This window comes from Nerophis lumbriciformis, linkage group LG03 (genome assembly GCF_033978685.3).
Source record: "Nerophis lumbriciformis linkage group LG03, RoL_Nlum_v2.1, whole genome shotgun sequence".
Lineage (NCBI taxonomy): Eukaryota > Metazoa > Chordata > Actinopteri > Syngnathiformes > Syngnathidae > Nerophis > Nerophis lumbriciformis.
In genome coordinates, this window is record NC_084550.2 from 11,254,547 (window position 1) to 11,267,500 (window position 12,954).

Sequence of the window (12,954 nt, forward strand, 5' to 3'; positions counted from 1 at the left end):
AAATTCAATAGGGTCCTCTGTCCCATTGTAAAAGGACTCCCGTTGGGATTCCTTTTACAATGGGCCTTGCGGGCCCTAATTAGCTAACCTCAATGAACCCCAAAATACCTTAAAATAAGTATATTCTCACTAATAACAAGTGCACTTTTCTTGGTAGAAAAAAAAAGACCTTTTTGCTCAATATGTTGAAAAATATTCTTAAATGAAGTAAATGCTAGTGCCATTATCTTGACATAATGATATGCACTCTGCATTAAATTTCTTGAAACCAGCAAACTTATACTAAAAACTAATTTATTGTTCTTAATGGAAAGGCAACAAGGCAAGCGCTTGTTACTCTCGGGGTCTCCTAGCCGCTCAGGCAAATCATATGGTCTAAAGATGTGTTTTTCAATTGATAACATGACATCATCACGCCAAGTGCCTGCTCTTTCAGTCAATTAGTGCGCATATATACAGCCCGGCCCCCGGCCAAAAAATTTTTTATTGTAATTTTGAGGAATTTACCTGAATGTGCATGAACTATTTCTGTTCAAAATTGTTAGAAATTTCACATGTTAAAAGTTTAAATATTAACTGTCAGTTTACTGTACTGTGCCAACTGTACTTCTATGTCCATTTGGCTGTCATCTGTTGTAAATATGAGACACAATTGTGTCAAAGTCATGATTTTTTATTTACATGCTTGAAATAAGAAATGATTACTTTAAAAAAGTAGTTTTATACTTGTGAGTGTTGATGACACAGCTTTGCAACAGTTGATATTCTAGTTTCAAGCATGTTTTACTCAATATAGGTCATCAAATCTCAGCAACAAGCTGTAATATCTTACTGAGATCATTTAGGACCAAAACCCTTAAAACAAGTAAAACACTCTTGACATAAAATCTGCTTAGTGAGAAGAATGATCTTATTAGACAGAAAATAATCAAATATCACCCTTATTTGAGATATTTAATCTTACTTAGATTTCAGTTTTTGCAGTGTAGTTTGGACAGTACGGCCAAACAAGTTATTAGTCTCATTATTTACATGTTTGTCATCACTTCTGAAGCCAAAGTGGGTGAATACTAGTTCACATTCGAACCGATGCAGTACTAATTCCTGGTACCTGGGATTTGATACCGGTACTCAACAATACCCATGTGGAGGTCTTGCTCCTCCGGGTTCTTTGGACCACCGAACATCTTTACACAGGGTTACACCAATGTTTATTTTACAACAAACTTGTGTCGGATTGTGCAAAGTCTCTCTCTCAGGCTTTTCAGCCGTCGTCTTTTTCCCAAGTGAGCACACGAATGGTTTCTCTTCAGTCTCTTTTATGCTTTTCAGCAAATGTCTTTCGTGTCTGTCAATCTCGCTCTCGCTCTCTCCCCTCTCGTCTCGTCTCGTGCTCGTCCTCCACCAACGACAATCCCTCTCTCCTTCCCGACTGCTGCCTTTAACAGAGCGGCAGGTGATCAGAAAAACACTCCCAGCTGAGTCATCTACGCACCTGTCGCTGATCTCGAAGCCGGTCCTGGCTTGCTTTGCTTGTCGTTGTGGCTTGTGCAGCCCTTTGAGACACTTGTGATTTAGGGCTATATAAATAAACATTGATTGATTGTTTGATTGATTCGCTGCAGGTCCGCAGGCCACGCCCCCCCACAACCCATTTTTATTACTTTTGTGTGTGATAACAGATATTAATTGTTTTTCATGATAACATTTATTTTTTTATTGCAACATTTGAAAATGAGCTGATTATGAGAACTCCTGTCCAGTTGTTAAATCTTGTTTCATTATAACATTTCTGAGTCGGTAGGTGTGACAAGTCCAAGACATTAGATCAGGGGTGTCCAAACCTTTTGACTTGCGGGCTGCATTGGGCTGAAAAAGTTTGGCCGACTGCATGTAATTTATATATAGCCAATACATATACAGTATGTGTGCATATATATATATATATATATATATATACATACTGTATATTAGAGATGTCCGATAATATCGGACTGCTGATATTATCGGCCGATAAATGTTTTAAAATTTAATATGGGAAATTATCGCTATCGGTTTCAAAAAGTAAAATGTATGACTTTTTAAAACGCCGCTGTACGGAGTGGTACACGGACGTAGGGAGAAGTACAGAGCGCCAATAAACCTTAAAGGTACTGCCTTTGCGTGCCGGCCCAATCACATAATATCTACGGCTTTTCACACACACAATAGAATGAATGCACACTTGGTCAACAGCCATACAGGTCACACTGAGGGTGGCCGTATAAACAACTTGAACACTGTTACAAATATGCGCCACACTGTGAACCCACACCAAACAAGAATGACAAACATATTTCGGGAGAACATCTGCACCGTAACACAACATAAACACAACAGATCAAATACCCAGAACCCCTTGCAGCACTAACTCTTCCGGTACGCTACAATATACACCCCCCGCCACCCCCTACCCCGCCCAACTCCACCTCCTCATGCTCTCTCAGGGAGACCATGTCCCAAATTCCAAGCTGCTGTTTTGAGGCATGTTAAAAAAAATATTGCACTTTGTGACTTCAATAATAAATATGGCAGTGCCATGTTGGCATTTCTTTTCCATAACTTGAGTTGACTTATGTTGGAAAACCTTGTTACATTATTTAATGCATCCAGCGGGGCATCACAACATAATTAGGCATAATAATGTGTTAATTCCACGACTGTATATATCGGTATCGGTTGATATCAGAATCGGTAATTAAGAGTTGAATAATATCGGAATATCGGATATCGGCAAAAAAGCCATTATTGGACATCTCTACTGTATATCCATCAATCCATACATTTTCTACCGCGTGTCCCTTCCGGGGTGGCAGGTACACCCCGGACAAGTCGCCACCTCATCGCTGGGCCAACACAGATAGACAGACAACATTCACACTCACATTCACACACTAGGGCCGATTTAGTGTTGCCAATCAACCTATCCCCAGGTGCATGTTTTTGGAGGCGGGAGGAAGCCGGAGTACCCGGAGGGAACCCACGCAGTCACGGAGAGAACATGCAAACTCCACACAGAAAGACTCCAAGCCCGGGGATCGAACCCAGGACCTTCGTATTGGGAGGCACATGCACTAACCCCTGTGTAGAGCTCGCTTCCTAGCGGTACCACTGACATATACTTCACAGGAGCCAGGCGTGCCAAGTTGAACAAAGTTTTAATGTACATATATTTTATCAAAGTCTTTCTCCAGCAGAACGTGACTTTTCAGTCACGTCCGTATCCTCTCTCCCCTCCTGCTCCCGGCCGCTTACTGTTAAAGACAACAGATGATTTGATTAACACGTACCACCTGTGAAATCTAATCACCTGCCAGCTGTGTCTCGCCGTCAGCACTGCCACGCCCTCGTCTGATGGTGCTCTGACTCTTCAGCACCATGGACAGAGGCGGTGACCTTTGCTCCTGCAGGCAGCGCTGTTACACCTTGCTGCCCATATACTGTATGTATATATATATATATATATATATATATTTGTATTTATATATATATATGTATATATATATATATATATATATATATATATATATGTATATATATAAATACAAATATATATATATATATATATATATATATATATATATATATATATATATATATATATATATATATATATATATAAATAAATACAAATATATATATATATACCGTATATATATATATAAATAAATAAATACAAATATATATATATATATATATATATATATATATATATATATATATATATATACATATACATACAGTATACTCTTCTGCTTCTCTAGTTGGAAAATTCCATAGACAAGTGGAATTGTCGGGTAACAAATCAGGTGTTAGGATGACTCAATGACTGAGTTTGACGCATAAATACATTCATGAAGTGCTGACACACAAGTTCATAAAAATTTTTTTTTTTAAATCATTAAATTGTAAATAATCAATTAAATTGTGGAATAATGAATCAAATCAAGAAAATAATGAAATCAGTACTTAATAAATTATTTTATTTTGTATTAAATTTTCATATTTTATACATCGACCTAAACCTCAATAGTATGATTTAATTACATGTTACTAATTTAAACCAATTTTGTGTTAGATTGTAGGTATTATTTGCAATAAATTGTTTACTAATTTCATAGTTTTTACTTTGTTAATTGGTTCTGCTGAAACATTAATAGAGAGACTTTGTATATCAACCACAATTTATGTTGGTGTTAATCCAAGGATGTTTTTACATTTTGGTGAAAACCCACACTGCATTCAGAGCTAAAAAAAAATTAACAAATAAATAAATAAAATAATCCAGCCTTTTAAAGAATATGCAAACATCCCGGACTGGTATTATTGCATGAATTTTCATGCCGGTGGCTATTCTGAGGATTAGTCTGTTTTTCTTTTCTATGGCATGTCCTATATAATCCTCTGCTACCAAATGCAGTGCATGAGTCACTCTCTGCAGGACATTTGAGAGGAAAATCGTTATTCCAACTCCATAAATGGTGTATATTTTCAGTACGAGAGAGGCCTCACAAGGTAGAGAAATGTACAACAAAATAAACTAAAAGTGTGAATTATGTTGTATTTTTCCTGCTTTCAACTAAAAAAAATAATGTCAAAAAAGAATGTATTTAAGAAAGTGGCCAACATATGCATCCGAAACATTCCAAACACCAAAATGATTCAACACCAAAAAAACACACAAACCATAAACCATTGAACAGGAAAGGGTTGCAAATCAAAAATGCTGCTATCCCATAAACACTGCAGCATCAAAAACAAATGCTGCAGATGGCAAAAACACATGCAAGGCATGTTGCAACTTCACACAGAAACCAGACGTTCACAAGACTACCAGGGATGCCAGACCTGAGGGATACATGTGCCTCTGCAAATACATGAGCTCAAAAGCTATTTCTTAGGGGTTTAACAAATTAATCAAGACAAACCAATGACTGATTTTTTTAACTTTAGAGAAATAAATACATAGTTTGGCAAGCCTCTGGATTGATCTGGATTTAGTATGGATCGGTCGGAAAGTCATGAATGGGTTTATTGTAGATCTGATACAAAATATGGCTGCTCGATTCTTGCGAGACTTGATGACGTAATGTGAGAGTACCGTTCTTGTTTGCGACTGACGACACAGCAACACAGCAGACAGCACTGAAAGAGTTTACCAACAACGCACCTCCGAATATTACAAAAAATAAATGTTCAATTGGCTAAAAGTATGGCCGTTTGTAAAACGTGGAGGAGTTCAAGGTTCAAGTACCTCGGAGTCTTGTTCATGAGTGGGGGAAGAGTGGATCGTGAGATCGACAGGCGGATTGGTGCGGCGTCTTCAGAAATGCGAACACGGTATCGATCCGTTGTGGTGAAGAAGGAGCTGAGCCGGAAGGCAAAGCTCTCAATTTACCGATCGATCTACGCTCCCATCCTCAATGGTCATGAGCTTTGGGTTATGACCGAAAGGACAAGATCACGGGTACAAGTGGCCGAAATGAGTTTCCTCCGCCGGGTGGCGGGGCTCTCCCTTAGAGATAGGGTGACCGGTAAATTGAGAGCTTTGCCTTCCGGCTCAGCTCCTTCTTCACCACAACGGATCGATACAGCGTCCGCATTACTGAAGACGCCGCACCGATCCGCCGGTCGATCTCACGATCCACTCTTCCCTCACTCGTGAACAAGACTCCGAGGTACTTGAACTCCTCCACTTGGGGCAAGATCCCCTCCCCAACCCGGAGATGGCACTTGGAGGTGCTGATTCTCATCCCAGTCGCTTCACACTCAGCTGCGAACCGATCCAGCGAGAGCTGAAGATCCTGGCCAGATGAAGTCATCAGGACCACATCATCTGCAAAAAGCAGAGACCTAATCCTGCAGCCACCAAACCGGATCCCCTCAACGCCTTGACTGTGCCTAGAAATTCTGTCCATAAAAGTTATGAACAGAATCGGTGACAAAGGGCAGCCTCTCGGCAGGGTCCTTGAGGGTGCATGGGAGTTTGCCCAACCAGTCTACATGTGTTTTGTGGACTTGGAGAAGGCATTCGACCGTGTCCCTCGGGAAGTCCTGTGGGGAGTGCTCAGAGAGTATGGGTATCGGACTGTCCGATTGTGGCAGTCCGCGGCACAGGCAGGTGCCCCGCGACCGACGCTCGGGCTGCAGCCCGACGGCGGCGCGGGCCCGGCGGTGACGCGCGGTTCTCGGGGAAACACAGAAGTCTCAGGGCCTCGCGGAGAGGGGGGGGACGGCGGCGGGCCTCGGCCCGCCGCCGTCTGTATGCTCAGTGCCGCCGCCGGCGCTGTATGTATGCTCAGTGCCGCCGCCGCCACTGTATGCTCAGTGCCAGAGCTTGGTCCGCATTGCCGGCAGTAAGTCGGACACGTTCCCAGTGAGGGTTGGACTCCGCCAAGAAATCATGTATAAAAACATTATTATAGAATGTACTCCAAATAACTACTGTAGTTTATGAAGTAATGTAACAAGAATGTACAGCATTTACTTTGGAGAGTGGACTCCTACAGTATCGGCTTAGGATAGGATAGGTCTTTGTTGTCATTGCACAAGTACAATGAAACTATGTTCTCAGCACAAACCCGTTCAAGATTAGACAAACAAACAATGTACAGGGTTACAGAACAGGAACGCTGATGGGTCACCACGAAGCGCCCCGTCAAAGGTGGGAAAAGGGTAAAACGCTGGGGAAGAAGATGAGTAAAAAAATACAATCTAGACTGGGCTCTTAAGGGGACCTAGTCTGTAGTGGGCCATGCACACATAAACATGTTACATTTAATCACGACAACTCGCAGCAGAGGGGGCGGGGGAGTTGGGGCCCTGGAGGTCGACTGCTGCTATGAAGCGCTGCCAGCCGTCCATCACCCCGAAGGGGAATCAAGCGGTGGTGAAGGCGTGGGGTGGGGGAGAGGGGGTGTTTGTGTATATGCCCATTGTCTTGGGTGTGTTGATGTAGTGTCCATAGGCCCGGGGCCATTCTGCATGCAAGCAAAATTTGACTCCAGGTGTCGTCAAGGAGGGAGGGAGGGAGGTCAAAAGCATCCATCATTGAGGCGTCCTCGGGGATGTTTTCAGAACAGCCTGCTCCTGTTGTTGCAGCGTCAAGGCCATTCGAGGGAGTCAAATCGTAGATTAGGATTTGTGTTTTTCCGCGAGCAGACATTGCAACGACATGTCCGTTCCATTCGTCACCAGCTTCTCCATATTTTCACGAATAAATGTAATTTTACCATTCTCGGCTGGTGTTACATCTTTCTGCTTCAGTATGGCGCAGACTAGCGGTGGAACACTCAAATTGCCTTGCCAAGTTGCCGACACGCTGTGTCTGTTTCTGATGATTTATTTATTTAATTCAATGCCTATCGTCCACTTCCTATTCTTAGCAGAGTCCTTCACACTCAGGCTTGAAAAACAAAGTTATGTCCATTTCTAGCTGTAAGCTAATGCTCGATGTTGTGGGGTTCACTGTAACGTTCGCTCCGCTGACTGATGGCGGTGATGCTTGTAACTGAAGCATAACATGACCTTGAAGCATGGCAATTAGCGGAGAGACAGCTCTTATCTCAAAACACTCTTAACTTAAGGTACCACTGTAGACAAATAATGTGCACTTTTATCCTGATCTGGAAAAAAACAGTCATTTTTGCTTAGTTATGTCAGCAAATGATTACTTTAATGATTGTTTGTGATATTTTCTTCTTGTATAGTAATAACCCTTCAGTCAGTGCTGCAAAATGCACAATTACACATCAGCAATGGCCTAATGGATTAAGTGGCAACCCCTGTCTGCATTAGATAATATGCCAAAGACTGCAGTACAGTTTGCCTCCTTGATGGAATGTTTATTTCATCTTCTCTTGCCCACGTCAACTCCTTCATGAGTCATTAATGAGCTCCAGCAGCGCAATCGATAATACAGCAGAGGATTAGTGCTGCTTCAAGCAGTGCTGGCCAAAACAACAACAACAACAAAAAAAAGAAAAAGAAAATGGCACTTATAAGTCTAGACTGCTTAAAGGAACTGGATGGCGCTTTCAGAGACGTCCGTATTTTTTACTTTCCTCGCCAGCCGACAGTTCAATGGGGAAAATGTTTTTGCGTCACGGCAAGGCACGGCCTGGGGCTCTTTTTTTTTTGACGCAAATATGTACAAATACTTTTTTATATGCAAAAATGGGAAAAATAGAGCAGAAAGGCAAAACATCAGGATAACAAACTAAAGAGTTGATACTAACGACTAACATTAACACAAAGCTTTGTTTGTAAATATACAGTATATGTAATATATTTGGGTGTACCCCGCCTACCACCCGAATGCAGCTTGGATAGGCTCCAGCACCCCCCCGCGACACCGAAAAGGACAAGCGGTAGAAAATGGATGGAAGATGTCAGGTTCAAACATCGATGACATCTATTAAACAAGACAAGAAGCAAGGAAATAAACAGAGACAGAATTCAAATGTTGCTCAATTTGAGGAGAAACGTGTCGACCTGTAACCTCTTACAGTGTCACCCACGCTCTGACGAAAAAAAAGGTTTCAACTCCTCTTTTATTTGGATATTCCCTGTTTACACAACAACAGCTGTTTCTAAAGGAATGGGGGGTATGTAAACAGCCCTTGTTTTTGGTCACATTAACACAAAAGAAAAAGATGCCTCGGGCTTAGACTGGTCCTGGATCGCGCTTGGGCAGGTGTTGGATGACAATAGATAACCCCTCCCGTCTCCTCCCGTCGTACACAGCGGAATTTTCCAAGCCTTTGGCTTGGTGCAACCAAGACAGCCTCTTGTCTGTTCACTGGGAACTCAGAGAACGGAAAGTTTTTTTGATAATTTACATATGTCAAGACTTGGTCCTTGGGGTTTGTTTTTCCGGAAGGCAACGGAAAATTGGCGCGGGCAAGACGTGAGTGTGAGTACATGTTTAATATCTAAACTCAAAAAGCTCAAAAAGGTATAAACAAAAGGCGGAGGTAAAACAACTTGGCTATGGAAACAAAAGGCGCACACAAAGGCGGAAAACTATGAACAAGAAACAAAAACTTACTTGGCTTGGAACTGTGAACATGACATGAAGAAGAGTGATCATAAAGTGTGCAGAGCATAAATGTGATGTCGCCACCCTGACCAACAGAAAATGAAAAGCTTAAATAACACAGACACTATTAACAACAGGTGCGTGACTCAAAACGTGAAACAGGTGCGTGACATGACAGGTGAAAACTAATGGGTTGCTATGGAAACAAAACAAGGGAGTGAACAACCAGGAACTAAGAAAGTGTCCAAAAAACAAACTGCACATGGCCAAACAAAAACATGATCAACACAGACATGACAACATACAATTTTTCTGACAGGTAGATGTTTAAATTTGTTCCAAATTTTTTTTAATTACGGCCTTATTTGTTGCAGTTTGCCCGACACATGAAACGTGAATTTGGGGTGCACTGTCCACTTCAGCGGCCTTATAACAATTTCCCTTGTGGATCAATAAAGCGTGTCTAAGTCTATGATAGTAGTGTTGCATGTTTTAAACTGTGTTGTGTGGCAATTCCAACTTTGACCACAGCATTATTTGCTGTGTAGAGTGGCACTTTCCATCATTTTCAGCAAAATAATCAACTGCGCCCTCCCCAAGTGAGATCCACCCAGAAATGGGACAATACGAATCCTTTTACTCTACTGTATATAAAAAATATCAAAGTGCCCCAGTGGATGCTATTTTTCACTATGCACTAGTGGGTGAAAAATGGTGTGGACACTGGACACCCTTGTGTTACAGTCACCTTTAATAAATCATGATGTTTATGTTGGTAAACGTGAGTACCAAAACAGTTTTTCAGTCAGTACCTGCAGTGCAAGTGTCTGATTATATGGTTTTATTATGCCATTTACTAATAAATGATACATTTAACCCTTGTGTAATGTTCTTATTGTTGTTACTCAGCCAGCGTTTGTGGGTCTGATGGACCCGTTGCATTTTGTGGCTTTTAATGCCTCATAATCAAACACTTTTATGTTAAAATACTGAACATATGTTTACCTTATCCCAATAAACATATGCTCAGTATTTTAACATAAAAGTGTTTGATTGTGAGGCATTAAAAGCCACAAAATGCAACGGGTCCATCAGACCCACAAACGCTGGCTGAGTAACAACAATATGAACATTACACAAGGGTTAACGCAGGAAACAAAAGCTAAGACTTAGCATAAACTACGGACATGAAACAAAAAAAACTCTCACAATCAAACAATTTATGTTAAAAGACTAAACATATGTTTACCTTATCCCAGTAAACATCTGCTCAGTATTTTAACATAAAAGTGTTTGATTGTGAGGCATTAAAAGCCACAAAATGCAACGGGTCCATCAGACCCTTAAACGCTGGCTGAGTAACAACAATATGAACGTTGCACGGAAAATTTCTCTGCCAGTTTCTGCATCCCACAGGGATTTTTCTTTTGTGTTTCTGCACCTGCGGGTTCCCACACAAGGTTGCAACACTGTTTGTCAACACTGTCTGCTCTCATTTTCTCGCACATTTGACCCTCTGATGTACTGTGTACCTACACTCTGTCCTCCTCCTGTCTAGGCATGCTGTGTGTGTGTGTGTGTGTGTGTGTGTGTGTGTGTGTGTGTGTGTGTGTGTGTGTGTGTGTGTGTGTGTGTGTGTGTGTGTGTGTGTGTGTGTGTGTGTGTGGTACACAGAACATCAATTTCCACACTTCTATTAGACCCGGACATCTTCTATGTAATAGAAATGTGTAGGGTAGTTGTATGGTGTGTGGTCATTAAACATGTATTGTGATATATGTTCTTCACAGAAAATGAGCCAAAGTCAGTGAGTCTCAGTTTGAAAAATTTATTAATTGTATCATTTTTCTTTTAATAAAAAATGAAAACGGGTCCCACAGATCCGAACACCACACAAGGGTTAAAATGATTGAAGTGAAAAAAGGCTGCAATACTCAAAACTCACCACAAGCGGCAGTATCCATCCATCCATCCATCTTCTTCCGCTTATCCGAGGTCGGGTAGCGGGGGCAGCAGCCTAAGCAGGTAAGCCCAGACTTCCTTCTCCGCAGCCACTTCGTCCAGCTCTTCCTGTGGGACCCCGAGGCGTTCCCAGGCCAGCCGGGAGACATAGTCTTCCCAACGTGTCCTGGGTCTTCCCCGCGGCCTCCTACCGGTCGGACGTGCCCTAAACACCTCCCTCGGGAGGCGTTCGGGTGGCATCCTGGCTCCCATCATCTGGCTCCTCTCGATGTGGAGGAGCAACGGCTTTACTTTGAGCTCCTCCCGGATGGCAGAGCTTCTCACCCTATCTCTAAGGGAGAGCCCCGCCACCCGGCGGAGGAAACTCATTTCGGCCGCTTGTACCCGTGATCTTGTCCTTTCAGTCATAACCCAAAGCTCATGACCATAGGTGAGGATGGGAACGTAGATCGACCGGTAAATTGAGAGCTTTGCCTTCCGGCTCAGCTCCTTCTTCACCACAACGGATCGATACAGCGTCCGCATTACTGAAGACGCCGCACCGATCCGCCTGTCGATCTCACAATCCACTCTTCCCTCACTCGTGAACAAGACTCCGAGGTACTTGAACTCCTCCACTTGGGGCAAGATCTCCTCCCCAACCCGGAGATGACACTCCACCCTTTTCCGGGCGAGAACCATGGACTCGGACTTGGAGGTGCTGATTCTCATCCCAGTCACTTCACACTCAGCTGCGAACCGATCCAATGAGAGCTGAAGATACTGGCCAGATGAAGCCATCAGGACCACATCATCTGCAAAAAGCAGAGACCTAATCCTGCAGCCACCAAACCGGATCCCCTCAACGCCTTGACTGCGCCTAGAAATTCTGTCCATAAAAGTTATGAACAGAATCGGTGACAAAGGGCAGCCTTGGCGGAGTCCAACCCTCACTGGAAACGTGTCCGACTTACTGCCGGCAATGCGGACCAAGCTCTGGCACTGAGCATACAGGGAGCGGACCACCACAATCAGACAGTCCAATACCCCATACTCTCTGAGCACTCCCCACAGGACTTCCCGAGGGACAGTAGTGAGCTTTTTTCGTAAAAGAAGCGCCTCGGCCTCATGTCCTTATCCGTCTTCCGCAGACCCCCGGTGGAGGACGTCCAGACTGCGCTGAGTCCGGTGGTGAGCTGTGGACCTCCAGGAGCTCTGCTGACCCGACCCGTGATCCTCACCATCCACCATTGTGCTGACAACGTGCAGGAGGACTGGCTCATCCAGCTGAAGAATCAGCTGGCCATGGGCGAGTGGGAGGTAAGACTTGAGTTACCAAACAATATTTGACATTTCAACAAGTAAACTGACATTTACCAACTTTACCACGAGCTTGCACAACAATCAGGCTATAATGGCGCTTGTGTGTTGGCCCGCATTGTTCAAAACATCCTGAATATGCATTGTGGGTACATTGTGGGCGTCCATTTCTAGTTAAGCACACTTTTTTTATGACAGGAAAATTAAACAATGTAGCAAAGAAGGTGCTGTAGGATAGCAAGATAGGCTGTCCTCTTTTTTGTTTTTACATGATAGTTGTGGCACCCCCTATGGGTTGTTTTCAAAATGCTTTGAAAGACATTAATACATGCGTACTGTATATCCTCAACATTTTATAATCAATACAACAGTCATATTCAGTTTTATTCAGGGCCGCAGCGCTGTGGACCTCCTTTTGTGTGTTTGTGAAGTTTAGAAACATGTTCCTAAGACAATCGATTGACTGATAGATTTATTGACACATTAGAACTGCCTGTAAGGCTGGGTCGATAAACACGTAATCCATATCAATGAAAAATGTGTTTGACAAAATGTTCAATATATATACACACACACATATATATGTACATGTATATATATATATATATATATAT

The 12,954-nt window shown here is 42.6% G+C and overlaps 1 protein-coding gene across 2 annotated transcripts in view; it reads left to right on the top strand.

Annotated features, from left to right (window-relative positions):
* The window catches only part of LOC133578904 (netrin receptor UNC5C-like), a 637,428-nt gene that overhangs the window by 588,669 nt on the left and 35,805 nt on the right, over positions 1-12,954 (top strand). For both annotated transcript variants that reach the window (XM_061933431.1, XM_061933438.1), the window contains one exon: positions 12,172-12,340. In XM_061933431.1, the coding sequence (XP_061789415.1) occupies positions 12,172-12,340 (169 nt within the window). The remainder of the gene's footprint in view (positions 1-12,171; positions 12,341-12,954) is intronic.